Raw genomic sequence first — 18,833 nt, 5'->3', positions numbered from 1 at the left:
GGGGCTATCTTGTTTCTTAATCCTTCTCCATAGGCCTTCAAGCTCCCAGGTTACCTTTCTCTTACACTTTCTCTCTCTGATTTACTTGAACACTCAGACCCATGATTCCCTAAGAAATGTCACCTCCTCATGAAGAAATGATGAATCTCCTGCCCACTGGTTCCTTCTTGGGTCTTGAAAGTTTGGTAGCCATAGTCACCTGCTTCCCAGTAAGTTTTTATTCTTGCCCCATTTTTGGCAGACTCTGACCTCAAAGGTCAGAACTGATAGGACTTAATCAGACTGTACACATAACAAAATAGGAAATCATATATAAAAGTAGAGGGAAAAATGATTTAATAGTTCATTTTTCAACCCCAAATTGAATGAATATATTTTAGACACCTACAAGAGTATGTGCCTTGCAGAATACAGGGCAGCCTTTCGATGCCACTAAATTAAAACAAAATGACAGAAGAAGAAAAAGTAAGCTGAGTCTTTCTGAATTCCAAAGGAGTGATGACCTATATAGTAGAAATCTAAAACAACTTGAAAGTCATCAATATTTCAGCTTAAACCAAAAAACAAACAAAATAAAACAATAACCACAAAATCAAGTATTCTATTAGGTTCTATTTGAGGAGGCTGATTAAAAGCACCAGGACTGATAACACTACAATACTCTCGATGACATATGGGCCAGAAATAGGTATAAGTAACATGATAGAAAAAATGACGACCAGGCACGCATGAGTCACCCACAGAGAAGTAAATAAAAGAAAAGCATCAAGGAGACGAATCATTTAAAATTCAACTACCCAGAGGCATTTTTACTTACTGAGCAAAGTGGACAATTGGTACTATGATTTAATTTAGTAGTAAATATTTATGTGTGTAAATAATTTGTAGCATAATAAGTAAGTTTGAAACATATTTCCCCAAATTAAAAATGGCAAATTTCAGAAAAACATGGTTTGGAAGGGGAGGAAGATGGAATGAGTGGCAAGTTCAGCCAAATGAGGCCTCTACTCATGAATAAACAAGAGGAAGGAAAAGCCAGTATGAAGGTTAAGAATGGGCAAGCAGGAGTGAAAAGGAAAAAATCATTTATACCACATTCTAACCTGATATTAAGTTTGGAAACATCCTAGTTTGGAAACATCACTGTATAAAGTAACAAGTGTTAAAAAGCATTTAGTTTATATACATTTACAATGAAAGTTAACATAAATATTATGTTCTTTTCAAAGACCTGCAGTCATAAGTGAAATGAGAGGGAACCTTGGCGTGGAATCTGTTGACAAAAGAGGTAGACATCGCTAACAATCGAATGAATGATTTGTTCCAGCGCTCACGAGCATGGTCGGAGGGCAGATGACAGACACAAGTATAATTTCCCAAGGGAAGAAGAACGAGATTGGGTGGGAGACCAGAACATGAGGTCATGAAATTTAAAGTAACCAAACTTAAGAGCAAGAACAATCCATCCCAAATGTCAAGAGAAGTGAAGCAAAAAATGGAAGAATACAATAAATTGTAAAACCATGGTATAAAAACAGTAGATGTCATGGACCTGTGCCCACATGGCTCCCCGATCACCTCCTTCCCTGAGGCACCTCGCCGCCATGCCCCAAAGCCCCACACATCTTCACCCCCAGTCTGCTTTATTCTTCACATTCACTCTCATCACTTACACACTTATATTTTATCTCTTCCCTTTATTTGTGTCCTTCTCCTGTAACTAGAATGCAGGCCCTATGAGGGTGAGGATTTTTGTCTGTCTGAGTCACTTCTGCTTACCCGGCACCTGGAATGGGGGCTGAGCATACTACATGGTCAACATGATGTATTGGATGAATGAGGGAGGCCTGCTGGGGCATCTGGGAAAGAAAACACGTGCCTGCAGCCAGCTCCATCCCTCTCCGCAGTGGTGCACAGGATGTCAGCCCAGAACAGCAGCAGCCATTGTGCCAGTGGGACAGAAGCCAGCTTCAGACTGGAGCTGACACCAGGAAAAGCAGAGTGGAAAAGGGAAAGAAACCAAAACCCCAAAAATTCAAACCGAAAGCCTGGCCTGTCTCCAGACCTCCCAGTTCGATGAGCCAACAAATGCCCTACGGTCGAAGCCACTTTGAGTTGGGTTTTCTATAATTTCTAATGGAATCATTCCCACTGATCATCTATGTTTTGAAATTTGAGAAGACAGTTTTAGGGAAATGCAGGTTAAGGGGGAGAGTGTGTAGGAAAAGATAAGAATCAGAAAGAGATAAGAGAAATGAACATTACTTGGTATAAGTAGACAAAAATTCTTAAGGCTGTCATAGTTCATGTATTCTAGCCCAATGGTCTTTTTACACAATACAAAAAAGTCTTCACACCCCAACAGAACCAAAAATCACCAGACAACAAAAGGTTTAAAGTAGATGTGGCTTACACGGTTCTAGAAAATCTGTATTTGGAGAGGAGACAGAATCATATCCTTTCATACCAAGTAACATACAGGGACCCGCCACTTTCTGCAAGTTTGCATTATACTACTTGATTTTTGCTAACAGAAAGAAATCAGAAGAAGTGTACTTTTACAAAGCAAGTCATTATGATACTAATGTAGGTCTTTTAAGGAAGGGAAGGGCCCTAATGTGAATTTCCAGCAAGAGCAGGGACACTCTTGGCTTTGAGTGTATGAGATGTTTCATAGCAAGGATTTACTTTTGGATAGTGGGGGAAAGCTTATTAAAAAACAACCACCTCCAGCACTCCTCAAACTGTAACGTACATAAAAATCAGGTGGAACACTTGTGAACAACACAGATTGCCAGGAAAACACAGTCCAAAGGCCTGGGGACAGGGCCTGAGAGTCGGCATTTCAGCAAGCTCCCACGCATGCTGATGCTGGCGATCTAGGGGCCACGCTTGGAGTAGAACCGAACAGCACAAGAAATACAGAGTTCCCCGTGAGTAAACAGAGGTGAACCTGAGCAGGGAAGCCAGGTGCTCTGGGGCAGGAAGGTACAAGATGCCACGTCCCCCATGGCCTTGGAGAGCTGCCAGGCACCCTAGATGGTCTTCCTTGATGACAGGGACAAACAAACCCTTATAAATCCTTACTTATTAAAAGCCAAATGTCCCTGTCACAGCTATGTCCCAGAGCTTCACTGCACAGGCCCGGGCTTACAGTAGACACCAGTGCTGCACCTGGACCCCTCCTGCTCTCTTGGCTGAGATGTAGGTGTCGGCACAGAGGAGCGACTACAAAATCATCCCTGAACTTTTAGACAATGCTGTGGGGAAACAGGGGCCCTGCAAAGGCAGGAACACCTTAGGAACACTGGAGCCAGAGATCAATTTATTTTTATTATTATTATTTTTTTAATGTTTTATTTATTTCTGAGAGAGAGAGAGGGAGAGAGAGAGCAGGGGAGGGTCAGAGAGAGAGGGACACACAGAATCCGAAGCAGGCTCCAGGCTCTGAGCTGGCTGTCAGCACAGAGCCCGACGCAGGGCTCGAACCCACGAACCATGAGATCATGACCTGAGCCGAAGTCAGACGCTTAACTGACTGAGCCACCCAGGTGCCCCTATTTTTATTATTTTATTCTCAAGGTAGCTAACATACAGTGTAGTTTTGGCTTCAGGAGTAGATTCCAGTGATTCATTATTTACATACAACACCAAATGCTCCTCAATGCCCATCACCCATTTAGCCCATCCCTAATCCCTATCAAACCTCAGTTTGTTTTTTGTATTTAAGAGTTTCTCAGGGGTGCCTTGATGTCTCAGTTGGTTAAGGATCCAACTTTGGCTCAGGTCATGATCTCACCGTTCCTGAGCTCAAGACCTATGTCGGGCTCTGTGCTGACAGCTCAGAGGCTAGAGCCTGTTTTGGATTTGGCTCCCCCCACCCCAGCTCATGTTCTGTGTGTGTCTCTCTCTCACTCAAAAATAAACATTAAAAAAAAGTTAAAAAAAAAAAAAAAGAGTCTCGTCTGGTTTGCCTCCCTCACTGTTTTTATCTTATTTTGCCTTCCCTTCTCCTCTATGTTCATTGGTTGTGTTTCTTAAATCCCACATATGAGTAAATCATACGGTATCTATTTTTCTCTGACTGACTTAATTTCGCTTAGCATAATACCAGTTCCATCCATGTTGTTGCAAATGGCAAGATTTCAGCCAGAGATCAATTTGAGGTGACAGCTGGACTTCTTGGAGGTCACTGCTATACTCACATTTCTAAATTTCATTTTGTAAGATATGAAATTCTCCCAAATTCATTCTTTAACACCAATTATGTTTTAAAAATACAAATATCTCTGAAATGTAAGAGTGTGAGTTCATCTTTCTTTCTCATTTTTGTAGAAATAACTTCAAGTCGGCTGGCCTCCTCCTTTTCATCCAGCCAAGCTCAGCTGCCTGACGTACAGGTTTTTTTAAAAGAGCAGAGGGAAGAAGGCAGTTTTTGAGATCATATTCCCTGTAGGAGTTGAGCGATCCTGACAGGCCAAACTACCACCTCTCACATTAAATGTGTGATTTCTCTAAAAAGCTCTTTGTGTTTACAGTTTAGTTAAGGAATTAAAGAAAAGATCTAAATAGCTAAAGTCAACAATACAAGAAACAAGTGTTGGCGGGGATGTGGAGAAAAAGGAACACTCATGCACTGTTGGCGCGAATGCAAACTGGTGTAGCCGCTATGGAAAACAATATGGAAGTTTCTCAAAAATTTTAAAATTGCACTACTCTATGATCCAGGAATTGTATTACTGGGTATGTGCCCAAAGAATACAAATACACTAATTTGAAAGGATAAATGCACCCCTGTGTTTATTGCAGCATTACTTATAATAATAGCCAAACTACGGAAGCACCCCAAGTGTCCAGTGACTGATGAGTGGACAAGGAAGATGTAGTGTGTGTGGATATATATATATATATATATATACATATATATATACACATATATACAGTATATATACACATATATATAGCATATATATACATATATAGTATATATATATACATATACATATATATAGTATATATATATATACATATACATATATATACTGTATATACACACACACACATACACACACTTCAATGGAATATTATTCAGCCATAAAAAGAAAGAAATCTTGCCATTTGCAATGACATGGACAGAGCTAGAGAGGACTATACTAACTGAAATAAGTCAGTCAGAGAAAGACAAATACCATATGATTTCACTCATATGTGGAACTTAAGAAATAAAATAAACTTGCAAAGGAAAAAGATGAAACCAAGAAACAGACTCTTAACTATAGATAACAAACTGATGGTTACCAGAGGGTAAGTGGATGGCGGGGGGGGGGGGGGGGGGGGGATGGGTTACACAGGTGATGGGGATGAAGGAGCACACCTGTTGTGATGGGCACTAGGTGACATATGGAAGAGTTGAATCACTATATTGTACACCTGAAACTAATATGACACTGTATTTTAACTGGAATTAAAATTAAAATTAAAATTAAAGAAATAATTAATCTAAGTTTTCTCTAGAAAACAACGGCCTGCCACCATGTTTGCAAAAGGGACATCCCCTGGTAGTAACAAACGTGTGAGTTTTGAGGGCTGTTTTCCCCTGCACAAGCAGAAACAGGTTCTTGGTGTAAAGGGATATGGGAACAAGAGGAACAGCAAAAGGAGCTACACATATAGACAAGCTGAGAAGCAGTGTAGAGTGGTTGTTCCTCACCGAAACACAGAGGAAGGTTCCTGGTGAGAGCTCAGATGGGAATAGTGGCAAAAGATGATTTTCTAGGGTTGCAAAAATGAACTTGGCATGCAAGCCTTTAGTTTTTCAGAAGGGAACCCAGATGTACATGATTTGCCCCAATTTTATATGTGGGTGATAAAAAAAAATGAAGTGGACACTGTAAATGGGTACAATGTACTAGGGGAAGCGAAGGCCCTGCTACAACCAGGGCTAATGTCCAGACAATTAGTTGTTAGAGACTATTGAAAGTCTCATTATTTTAAAAAATGAGATTTAATTTTTAATGAAAGCAAAATATGTTCATGGTAAAAAGAGAGAGTGTGATAGAAAAGAATATGAAGCCACTAAGAGTGAGGCCACTACTCTTTCCAGACCCATGACCCATTCCTGATCCTGTGCCATCTGGTTACTCTCCAGCTCCAGTATATATCTATTCATAAAGACAATCCTGAGTCATGGGAAAAGATAGTTGCAAATGACATATCAGATAAAGGGATCCAAAATCTATACGAATCTCATCAAATTCCACACCCAAGAAAACAAATAATCCAGTGAAGAAATGGGCAGAAGACATGAACAAACGTTTCTCCAAAGAGGACATCCAGATGGCCAACAGAAACATGAAACAATGCTCAACATCACTCATCATCTGGGAAATACAAATCAAAACCACACTGAGATACCACCTCACGCCAGTCAGCGTAGCTAAAATGAACAAATCAAGAGGCTACAGATGCAGGCGAGGATGTGGAGAAATGGGCACCCTCTTACACTGTTGGTGGGAATGCAAACTGGTGCAACCACTCTGGAGAACAGTGTGGAGGCTCCTCAAAAAATTAACAGTAGAACTCCCCTATGACCCAGCAATAGCACTGCTAGGAATTTACCCAAGGGATACAGGAGTGCTGATGCAGAGGAGCACATGGACCCCAATGTTCATAGCAGCACTTTCATCAATAGCCAAATCATGGAAAGAGCCTAAATGTCCATCAACTGGTGAATGGATCAAGAAGATGTGGTTTATATATACAATGGAATACTACATGGCAATGAGAAAGAATGGAATCTGGCCATTTGTAGCAACGTGGATGGAACTCAAGGGTATTATGCTGAGCGAAATAAGTCAGGCAGAGAAAGACAGATACCATATGTTTTCACTCATATGTGGAACAGGAGAAACTTAACAGAGCTCCAAAGGAGAGAGGAAGGGGAAAAAATAGTTAAGGAAAGAGAGGGAGGCAAACCACAAGAGACTCTAAAATACTGAGAACAAACTGAGGATGGGATTGATGGTGGGTAGAAGAGAGGGGAAAATGGGTGATGGGCATGGAGGAGGGAACTTGTGGGGATGAGCACTGGGTGTTATATGGAAACCAACTTGACAATAAACTCTATTTTAAAAAAAGAGAGAATCCTGTGTCATAAGAAAATGTCACCAATACACTCTACTTAAGAAATGCAAAGAGTGTAAGGTACATTTTAATAAAAATTCCATTTGAGTCATAATAAAAATGTTAAATCTCAGTATATGCAAAAATAACTACATTTTCAATTATAGAAGTAACACATGATTTTTTGAAAAACAAACAGAAACAAGCCAATTTAAGAATGGAGGAAAGATCTGAACAGACAGGTCACCAGAGTAGATATACAGCTGGCAAAAAGCATATGAAAAGATGTGCAACATCATCCATCATTATGGAATTACAAATCAGAACAAGATACCACTACACACCAATTTGAATGGTGAAAATTCAAAACACTGACAATACCAAATGCTGGTGAGGATGTGGAGCAACAAGAACTCTCATTCATTGTTGGTGGGAATGTGGAATGGTATAGCCACTTTGGAAGACAGTTTCGTAGTTTCTTACAAAACTAAACACTTACTGTACAACCCAAACTTGTGCTCCTTGGTATTTACTCAAATGAGCTGAAAATGTATATCCACACAAAAACCTGCACTGAATATATATATGGCAGCTTTATTCATAACTGCCAAAACTTAAAAGTAACCAGGATGTACTTCAGTAAGTAGATGGATAAAAGATGGTACACTCAGGCTAAAATGAGCAAATCAGAGAACTCTAGATGCTGGCGAGGATGTGGAGAAACGGGCACCCTCCTACACTGTTGGTGGGAATGTAAACTGGTGCAGCCCCTCTAGAAAACAGTGTGGAGGTTCCTCAAAAAATTAACAGTAGAACTCCCCTATGACCCAGCAATGGCACTGCTAGGAATTTACCCAAGGGATACAGAAATGCTGATGCATAGGAGCACATGTATCCCAATGTTCATAGCAGCACTCTCAACAATAGCCAAAACATGGAAAGAGCCTAAGTGTCCATCTACTGATGAATGGATCAAGAAGATGTGGTTTATCTATACCTTGGAATACTACATGGCAATGAGAAACAAAGAAATCTGGCCTTGTGTAGCAACATGGATGGACCTTGAGGGTGTTATGCTGAGCGAAATAAGTCAGGCAGAGAAGGACAAATATCATGTTTGCATGTATAGGAGGATTAGGAGGAACTTAACGGAGGACCATGGGGGAGAAGAAGTGGGGAAACGGTGGGGGAAAGGGAGAGAGGCAAACCATGAGAGACTCTTGAATGCTGAAAACAAACTGAGGACTGATGGATGTGGGGGGGAGGGGGGAGATGGGCATGGAGGAGGGCACTTGTGGGGATGAGCACTGGGTGTTATACGGAAACTGACTTGACAGTAAACTATTTGTAAAAAAAAAAAAAAAAAAAAGATGGTACACTCAGACAATGGAATATTATTCAGCACTAAAAAGAAATGAATGATCAAGCCATGGAGGAACTTTAAAATGTATATCACCGGGGCGCCTGGGTGGCTTAGTCGGTTAAGCGTCCGACTTTCGCTTGGGTCATGATCTCGCGATTCGTGGGTTCGAGCCCCGCGTCGGGCTCTGTGCTGACTGCCAGCTCAGAGCCTGGAGCCTGTTTCAGAGTCTGTGTCTCCCTCTCTCTCTGACCCTCCCCTGCTCACGCTGTCTCTCTCTCTCTCCTAGAAATAAATAAAACATTAAAAAATAAAAATTAAAAAAATAAAAAATAAAATGTATATCACTAAGTGAAAAAGGTCAATCTATAAAGGTTGCATACTGTGTGATTCCAACTATACAACATTCCAGAAAAGGCAAAACTGGAGACAGTAAAAAGACCAGTGGTTGTCAGCAGCTATGGGGAAAGAATGAGGGATGAAATAGGTTGGACATAGCGGATTTTTAGAAACTACCCTGTAGGATACCATAATAGTGGATATGAGTCTTTATGCATTTGTCCAAACCCACAGAATGTACAATAGAAAGAATAAATCCTAATGTAAGCTATAGACTTTGGGTGGTAATGACGAGTCAATGTAGGTTCATCAATGGTAACAAATGGTGTAAGTCTAGTATGGGATGTAAATTGTGGGAGAATCTGTGGGTTGGGGGGAAGAGGTATGTAGGAACCCTCTGCACTTTCTGCTCAGTGTTACTATTAACTTAAAACTGTTCAAAAAATAAAGTTTATTAAATGAAAAAAAAATCCAAGAGAACTGATAAACATAAAATAAAAAGTAAGTTGCTAGATATACCCCAACCTCCTGGTGCTGCTCCTCAAGTTAATGAAGTCCAACATGTTTTGGGGTTTCTCTGTCACAGTACCTTTACCTGAAAACACACTAAAGAGAGGCAGTATGTGAGGTGGTAATGAGTTGATTCTGGAAGTTGACTGCCTTAGTTCTAATTTGAGCTCTGCCACTTTTTGCTGAGTATACTTTGGACTAATTACTTAACTGCTCTGAGTCTCAGCTCCCATATCTGTAAGATGAGGATAATAATGGTACCTAGCTAATAAGTTCGCTATATATACGTATTGATACAAATGATTAAGAAAGTGATGGAAATACTATAAACCTTCCATGAATGTAAGCTATTATTACTACTAATATTACTGTTTGATTCCATGCTTTTCTCACCATCCCAGATATCATTCCATATAGTATATATGTATCTGTTTCTATTTTCTCAAAATCTGTATAGTAATATGCAGAATGAATATGCCAAAATTCATTTGGCGAGCCCCCAAATACAGTGATCATTTAGGATATTTCTCAGTTTCACTTAAAGGGCTAATATATCAATTATAGAGAAAGTTCTCCAAAACTACTCCACCATGCCCTTTATCATAGATTTTGCAGCAACTTTACTGAGGTGTCACTTATATTCTATAAAATGCACCCATTTTAAATGCACAGTTTGATGAACTCTATAATATCTTATAAGAATAAGACTACATGGATAAGACAGCTTGAAAAGGTAAATTATAGAAAATGCAAGGTATTAATATTATTCCTATCACACATATACCATTTATTTTCTATTGACTGAGATGCTACTGTCCTGAAACACAGCTGTGGGGAGCAGCTCAACTGCCCATTTCTTTAGCGATGCCCCCAGATTTGTGTCTGACAATGCAGCCCTCTGACCCCTTTGCTTTGGGAACATACAGGAGTGATGCCAACCAGCAGCCTCTGGCCCAGTGATGGGTCAGCACAGGTCACAATTTGAGCCAATGAGATGCAAATAGATTTCTGTGATAGGGCTTCTGAAAAGAAGCATACCTGCTATTCTTCCCATTGGACTTAAAGTGATAAAAGGCCTAAAACTACCTCATCCATCCTGCAACCACAGAGGAAGCAATGGTCTGAGAAAGGTCAACCTAAAAGAGAGAAATTAAATAGGGCTAACTACACCCTTTTGAAGCCAGCATCCTCATGATTTTTCACTTCACTCTGTGTTGTAATAAATTCTCCAGTTACTTAAGCCAATTAGAAGGGGTTCTACTACTTGCCAGCAAATGAAATGTAGCCAGTACTCAGGCTGAGTGTAGAAAAATTCCAAATTTTAGGCAATGTAAGGAAGGGAATTAAAAACCATCCCTGATGCTCCTCCTATCGCCCAGGGGCAACCAGAGACCACCTACCTCTAGAGTTGCAAGCCAGGTTCCATGGGAGGCAGCCTCACACAGAACTCTACCTGCTGGGGTTTGTTAGGTGAGCTCTTGGGACCCTCCACCCCCCTGAGGGGTGGCAGAAGCAAGACAGGGCAGAGGGAGAAGTTAGACTGCAAGCAATGGGGTCACAACAAACACCCAGCTGATCTGGGAGGGGAATTCTGGCCCTGGGAAGACCCTTTAGAGTTGCCCCTCCGTGAGGCAGGGAGCTGCTAGCCTTTTAAACTCCTTCTTCTCCCCTCCCCATACACAAGACTAGTCACTGGATGCAGGCAGCCCTTGGGAGGGGCAGACCTTGGGCAAAGCCCTTCTTTTCAGTCCAGGGCAATCTCTTTCAAGGGGGACCCAGCTTCCAGCTATTCGTGCTCACACATCCCACACTCAGAAAATGAGTTCTTTAGTCCTGAATAAGAAGGGTCTGGGTGGTACACCGTAGCCCCCATCACATCTGCATGTCTCCTTTTATTTTATTTGTATGTTTTTCCTTTCTTTAGAGGTTTAGGTCATATTTAAATGCTCTTTTATATATTGGTATGATTACCTATATGTAGCATTACATTCTGAGCATTTTCTTTTTTTTTTCTTTTTTTGAGAGAGAAAGTGCGAATAGGGGAGAGGAGCAGAAGGAGAGAGAGAATATTTTTCTAAACACTTTTTAATGTTTATTTATGATTTTTGAGGGATAGTGGGGGAGCAGCAGAGAGTGAGGTAGACAGAGAGGATCTGGATCTGAAGCGGGCTCTGCACTGACAGCAGAAAGCCCGATTCAGGGCGATCATGACCTGAGCCTTAGTCACATGCTTAACCAACTGAGCCACCCAGGCACCAGGAGAGACAGAATTATAAGCAATCTCCACACTCAGCACAGGGCTTGATGCAGGGCTCAACCTCACTATCCTGGGTTCATGACTTGAACTGAAATCAAGAGTCAGATGCTCAACGAACTGAGCTACCCAGGTGCCCCTTTCTAATCATTATTCAATGAATTGCAAACAGAGTTATAATTCTTGCACACAGTTGCCATAAAGTATTTAAACTTTCTCTTACTATTGGACATTTAAAGTATTTCCAGTATCTTTAATCCTTATACATAAATTTTTATTTGCACCTCTGCAACCAGTTTTTAGGGTATATTTCTAGGGGTGGAATTAAACGGTTGAAGGATATGAACTACTGTAGCATTCTGGCCAAATTGCTCTTTGAAATTTCATGTCAAATACATTCTGACTACTGCTACATAGGTCTCATTAGAACTGAATGTTTCTCTATTTTATATCTCGCCAATTGATCAAAAATTATGTCTCATTCTTATTTTGAATTATTTTCCCCCATTTAAAAATATCTGTTTGAAGATTTTTAAATATCTGTTGATTTTTGTTTGTTTTTCATATGCAAATAGTTTGCCCTTTTTAAAATTTGTTCAGTTTTTGTATTTTGTTGTCAAATGGTCTTTTATTGATTTATTAAAGCTTTTTTATAGTACACATATCAATCTTGTGTCCGCTATATTTGTTAAAATATCTCTTTGTTACTCAATTGCATATTACTTAAATTAAGGTGTTTCAGAAACTTTAGATAGTAAAAAAAAATCTTAACATTTTTTCCATGTTCTATAAAGACCTTCCCCATCCTGAGACACAATTGATATTCACTCTGTCTTCATTGAAGATCACTCTTCACAGACACTCCTTGAAGTGTCTATCACTCAATGTTCTTCCTCAGGAAGGTTCTGCCTGCCTGGGCTGAATCTCCTGCCGATACCTGTTTACAGTACCACATGCCCATTGCTGGTATGCCCTTCACAGCTATAGTTTTACATTTCTATGGGAGAGTTTAAAGACTTTGAAAGGAGAGGGAATACATCTGTATGTCTTTCACCACTGAATTCTCAGAATCTGGCAGAGAATTTATATATTTTCTAATATTTTTGTTTTCAATATTCACATTTAACTCTTCAATCACCTGGGAATCTTTTTTACTATAAAATATGAAGAACGCTTCTATCTTTATTTTGTCCTATGATTTACAATCATTTTTCCTTTTCCCAGTGTTGTGACACAAATTTTATCATATATCACATATGCACATTTATACATACCTTTATACACACATGCACGAACACTACACTCTTACTGTATTGGGAGTCTGTAGAGGAACTCCCTTCTTGTGTTACACTGTTTCTACCCATAACTGTGTCAACACGGCATTGTTTTCATTGTTGTGGAGTTATATTTTTAAAAATTTTTTAACGTTTATTTATTTTTGAGAGAGAGAGACAGAGACAGAGTACAAGATGGGGGTAGGGAGGCAGAGGGAGAGAGACACACACAGAATCTGAAGCAGGCTCCAAGATTTTAGCTGTCAGAAGAGAGCCCAACGTGGGGTTCAAACCCACCAACTGTGAGATCATGACCTGAGCCGAAGTTGGACGCCTAACCCATTGAGCCACCCAGGGGCTGCTTATATTATGTTTTAATAACTGACTGGACAAATAACTTCTCAATATGGCTTTCTCCCTAAATGTATTGGTTAAAATCACTGATCAAACCCTCCACCAGTAAGACGAGTTAAAACGGTAGCAAGCTCCTTGCTCCATTCTCTTTTCTTAATTTCATGGATTGCCTTTTGGCCAAAGATACGTCCACCTACTTGAGCAATCCAGCCCGATGGAAGACATAGAGATCGTGCTCCAGGGTGCAGTTGTTGAAGGGGACAATCTTCACGAAGTTCTGGATGAGGACAAACTCGGGGGTGAGGTGAGGCACAGAAATGATGCAGAAGTTCTTGTCCTAACATGATTGGCAACCGGGACACACAGGAAGAGAATTAGAACCCATTTATCACTAAACAAATTCCTGCTGTAAAACACTACAGAAAAAGGAAGTAAAACGTGTAAAGGACAGGATATTTAAGTTCAATTTTCCTATAATTTGGGAAGTAATCATATGAAGTTCAAGAGGATAAGGAACTATAAGAACATAGAGAAAAATCTCTGTGAGTCTGGCCAACCTAAATAACTGAATATTGTGAGCAATGGGACCCATTTATTATAGGTCTTTGGTGGAAGTAGGTTTTTAAAGTAAGGTCATTTGTGCTTGCAATTCACTTGCAGTCAGAAGTAAAGCACAGTTGGGGCGCCTGGGTGGCTTAGTCGGTTAAGCGTCCGACTTTCGCTCGGGTCATGATCTCGCGGTTCGTGGGTTCGAGCCCCGCGTCAGGCTCTGTGCTGACTGCCAGCTCAGAGCCTGGAGCCTGTTTCGGAGTCTGTCACTCCCTCTCTCTCTGACCCTCCCCTGTTCACACTGTCTCTCTCACTCTCCTAGAAATAAATAAAACATTAAAAAAATTAAAAAAAAAAAAAAAAGAAGTAAAGCACAGTGTCATAGCAAAGGCCCCATGCTCACTAAGTGACACTGCAACAGCCCTGGTCCCCTCTTCTAAAATGAGACGGTGGTGTTCCAGGCCTTTTCTTCTCTAAAATCCTGTGGTTACACATGAATGGATGGCTGTATTTTATCGTGACATGATCTCTTCAGGGCAAACAGATCTGAGGAAGACATGTTTAGTTAGCAGACAAAGGAGGATCCACATGTCCTGACACCTGCTGCTCACCTCTGGGATCTGCACTGCCCAGTATGGTAACCCGAAGCCATGTCTGGCCACTGAGCATCTGGAATATGGCTAGTGGGGCTGGGGAGGTGAAGTTTTAGTTTTATTTTATTTCAATTAATTTACATTTAAATTTGTAACTGACTCTCAATTCAGTTACTGGAGAAGTTTTATGGATGTTGGAACAACTTGGGTATATGAATCTATGCATTCAACTGTAAGTTTTATGAAATCTAAGTGCAGGTCGAGTATTTCTGATGAAAATGTAGAGCACTACAGGTGTAAAATACATATTGGATTTCAAACACTGGGAAAAAGAATGTAATAGATCTCATTAATAATGTTTCATACTGATTACATGTTTAAAGGATTAAATTTGGACATATTCAGTTAAATAAAATATATTATTAAAATTCATTTCACCTGTGTCTTTTTTACTTTCTGTTTAATGTGGCTGCTAGGATATTTAGAATTAGTTATGTGACTTGAAATTTGTGGTCTCTCAGACAGTGCTGTCCTACACCGTCTGTGTTCTATACATCCCACTTGACCCTCTGCCAGGTGCCTGCAGGAGCCTCCTGCCGCGGCCTGCTCTTCCCAGAGCTAATTTGTCCCTTTGGGATCTTGCCTCCTCCTGAACCTGTGAAGGCATTACTTGTGCTAATCCAAAACCCTGGGGACATTTGTGCAAACCAAAGAAGTGAATCATTGTTTGACTTTATCTTCCTTCTTTCTAGCAAAATAATGCAGTTCCTTTTGGGGGAACTTGAAAGTCAAGTTGTTGAAATACTCAAGCTGAAAATAAGGAATGGGTACCTAGTCTCAGTGGACTTCTTCTGGGAGGAGGACACTATAATGAATTGCTTTGACTTGTATTTGAAGGATTTAAGGATGAATAATAAAGGTATTTTGTTCCTCTCTCCTCATTCCCTGAAATAAAATAGAATTAAACAGTAAAAGTGTCTTTTACCTTTCTAAAGCTAGCATTGCTTTAGAATGCTGAAAATCTGCCTTTACAAGGATTTCAAAACAGGAGTGAATTTAAATTTAGGAAGTTACTTTGGGGCATCCCTAAGGGAAATTGGCTTTGTAAAATCTTACCTTAGGGTAATCTATGTTGCTTTATGAGCCTCAAAATGCCTTAAAATTAATCCAAAAAAATTACGATGGAGAACATAATTGCAAGTCTGCATTATATTAAGAAAATGAGGAAATGCAATCTATGATTACGTGGGTTTCAGGAAACCTAATTAAACCATATTTGTTTCTTGCCTCTGTGGAAATAATATCAAGGAAAAATAAAACAATAGATGTTTTGCTTGTAATTAGCCAACTGAAGAAGTCTAGCTATTGACTTGACTTAACTAATAGGTGGGCCATGAAAAAGTCTTTATAAAAATCCATTTTGTTCCTCAATTGTCTTTCGTCCCCACTTTCCTCACTCCAATAAAGTGATAAGAGGTTGATTAGAATCTCCATCCCTTGACAACAATGAAACAGAAATGGAGGAAGAGGACAGGAGTGGAGTATCTTGTTTGCATTGGCTATTTGCCTGGGGCTCATTCACCAAACATGTTGTGGTGGGTTGAGCACCTCCTCTGTGTCAGGCACTGTATCAGGCAGTGCCAACCAGAAAATCAACCACAAGTTCCTACTTACCTACTCTCAGAAAAGCAATGTAATGGTTTCAGAATTCTTTGAGCTGATATAAGCTCTAAAGTAATAGAGCAGTCGAATCCACTTTAGTGTAATTTCTGACATTGTCATGTGCTACCTGCATTCTATTAATGATCTGATTCTATCTCTAAAAAAAATTGTCCATTGAAAGGAAACTATTAAAACAGCAATGACAATATCTTCTATTTTTAAGAGTTCATGATATATCATTCAACCTTGTTTTCAGAACACAGAAGCAGTTCAAACTTCAACATTCGTAGCAGTGTAAATGTTTGGACAATGAATATGGCATTTTATTTTTTTATAACTTTTCCAGCTTACAGAATCAATCATATTACTCAAAATTCAGCATGTACTTACAGGAAAAAGACTGAAGACGAAATTCAGAAAGTCCAGTGACCTGTAAACGAAACAGTAAGCACTGTCACTGACCTGCAAGCAGATGCAGCATCAGTATATATTGAAGGAGATTTATAGCTCTCTTCCTGTCAGGCAGCGAGAGCCAACCACTAGTCAGAATTTGTGTCTGGCTGAACATTAATCAGTTGCAGAAAGTCACAAGCTTCATATGTCAGTAACAAAGTGTTTTCCTAGAACTAAAGATATTATTATAGCAACTAATAATCTGTGCATTCAAAAAGCAGCATAGTCATTCTATGACTATAATCCCTCTCCTCCTTTTTGTTAGAGCTGTGGGGGAGACATGGGTATATTACAAGCAACTCTGATCGTTTTCTCTTTTACATGCATAAGATTTTCTGACCAGCTGTGGATCTATAGTCACAGGCAAACCATAATGGGTCACTGAATTTCTGTTTGAAAATTCAAAAGCCACATTTACACACACTCATATCTTAATGCACAGGGACAAATAAATATACACAACAACTCTAGAAGGGTTTATAGGCTTTTATGTCTGTAATAAAAAAAAAAAAGAAAAAAGAAAAAAGATTTCGCCTTCCAAATCCCAAGATTTTCAAAGAAATTGAAAACTTTTAAGAGAAAAAAAAGCACAAGTAAAGCATGGTTCTAAGTGAGGCTGGGAGACTGGGAATGTGTTTCAGTACATCCTCTGAAAAGGAAATGTCCAGCAGCACTCTCAGTCATCTAAAGGATACTCTAAAACCTTCCAGTCCATAAGAATGGGCCAATCTTTTCCTCTTGAAGATTGTTCTGTAGATAAAACGGTGGAATAGGTGGGGATCCCAAAGGAGATGTGGAATCTAGGCATCAAGGACAAAGATCCACTTCCAGACTACAGGAGGCAGCAAGCACTGAACATGGGGACAGGAAGTGGGGTGGCTGAGTGGTCTAGTGGGTACCTGGACTTATCTGACACCATGCCTCCTCCTTCTTGCATCTGCCATGGATTATTTTCCAGGGTCCCACTAACCCCCCTTTAAGATTTGGGTAAGGCTCCAGCCCCAAATTTGGGGTGGGGAGCATGAAGCCAGGGAGTAAGCTGCCATCATGTCCTGCCTGGCTCCATCCATCAGCTCAAATGAGCACACAGTCCGATCAGGCCCAATGGCGCTGTAGCTCGGAAGCTAGGCTCAAACTAGAATGTCCTCCTCACTAGCTTTGGGTACATAGCCTGAGCCCACCATCCTTTCTTTTGGCCCCCAGCAGGGACACTCCTCTGAGAATGGGGTTCAGCAGCAGGGAACCAGAGGGAGGAGGTAAAGAAAGAAGTTATCTGACGAGGTTATCTGGGATCAAGCCACATTGAAAAGTGAGTCCTACCACTGGACTTATCCTTTGTTATATAAGGCAATTATTCTATTTTTAAAAGTCAGTTTGGGCTGGATTTTCTGTTACTTTGCAACCAAAAGACTCCAGACAAGCAGCAATCTAAATCTAAAGCCCCCCTCAAAATGCAAACATTACAGAATGGAGGGCAGCATGCGATTACATAAGTGACAATTTTCTGGATCCCCAAAAGTTACACAGGTGAGCCAATACCTGGGCAGCCCAGCCTGTAGTCCTTACCCAAATTTTATGAACTAAAATCTCTGGAAGTGGGGCCCAGAAATTGGTGCTTTAAAAAAAAAAAAAAAAAACCAGGAAATCAGGATGTGAGGCCAGGTTTGGAAACCATGGGCTCCACAAGATTAAAATGTGAGGCCACCAATGCTGTAAGAAGTCTTACCATAATAGACAACCTGGGACTGGTACTTGCCTTGCTTCATACTTCTCCTCAATACAAAAGAGCTGAATACAAAAAGCGGTTGAGGCTCCCTTGTAGATGGGGCGGAAGGAGCTGGACTCCTCGGGCAGTGAAACGGATCCCAAGCTCAAACTGCTGATGTAGTAATCTGTATCACCCACAGTGGACTCCTGACTGAATTTTTCTGTGTCCTAGAACAAGGAGACAGGTGGAACCAAGTAGAAACCCTATTCATTTTCTGCAATGTAATAGGCTAGTGGTTGCATCATCTCTACATTACACTGTCTCCCTAGGACAGATGTGATAGTCTCACCTGAATCAAATCATCCTGAGCCAGGCCTAGTTTTAAGGAGACGTTCTTAACGAGATATTCAAGATTTATAAAAGGACTGAAAGAAGTCCTCACATGAAGGTCGAAAAATGAATCGTTTCCATTAGTCTTTCATATAGGATCTGTATTTTAACTACAACATTGGGTAGAAGCTAGAGTGTGGTAGTAATTATATTCATATTAGCTCCATAAGCAAAATACCTCTGTCCTCCAAAGTGTTTTCAATGTGATTTTGTGCTACAAGAATTTTGGATCTGGGGACTCTTTGGGCAGTTTAGTGATGAGGTG

The 18,833-nt window shown here is 40.2% G+C and overlaps 1 protein-coding gene across 1 annotated transcript in view; it reads right to left on the bottom strand.

The window, feature by feature from the left end:
* CFAP61 (cilia and flagella associated protein 61) overlaps positions 1 to 18,833 on the bottom strand; it is a 275,380-nt gene that overhangs the window by 167,297 nt on the left and 89,250 nt on the right. The window contains exons 10-12 of the mRNA XM_039216607.1: positions 18,227 to 18,405; positions 16,408 to 16,447; positions 13,411 to 13,550 (exon numbers count right to left, since the gene is read on the bottom strand). Of these exons, the coding sequence (XP_039072538.1) occupies positions 13,411 to 13,550; positions 16,408 to 16,447; positions 18,227 to 18,405 (359 nt within the window). The remainder of the gene's footprint in view (positions 1 to 13,410; positions 13,551 to 16,407; positions 16,448 to 18,226; positions 18,406 to 18,833) is intronic.

Source organism: Hyaena hyaena, unplaced genomic scaffold (assembly GCF_003009895.1).
Source record: "Hyaena hyaena isolate Hyena2069 unplaced genomic scaffold, ASM300989v1 scaffold_643, whole genome shotgun sequence".
Lineage (NCBI taxonomy): Eukaryota > Metazoa > Chordata > Mammalia > Carnivora > Hyaenidae > Hyaena > Hyaena hyaena.
Note: the sequence above shows the minus strand (reverse complement) of the source record. Positions and strands in the feature narration are given on the sequence as shown.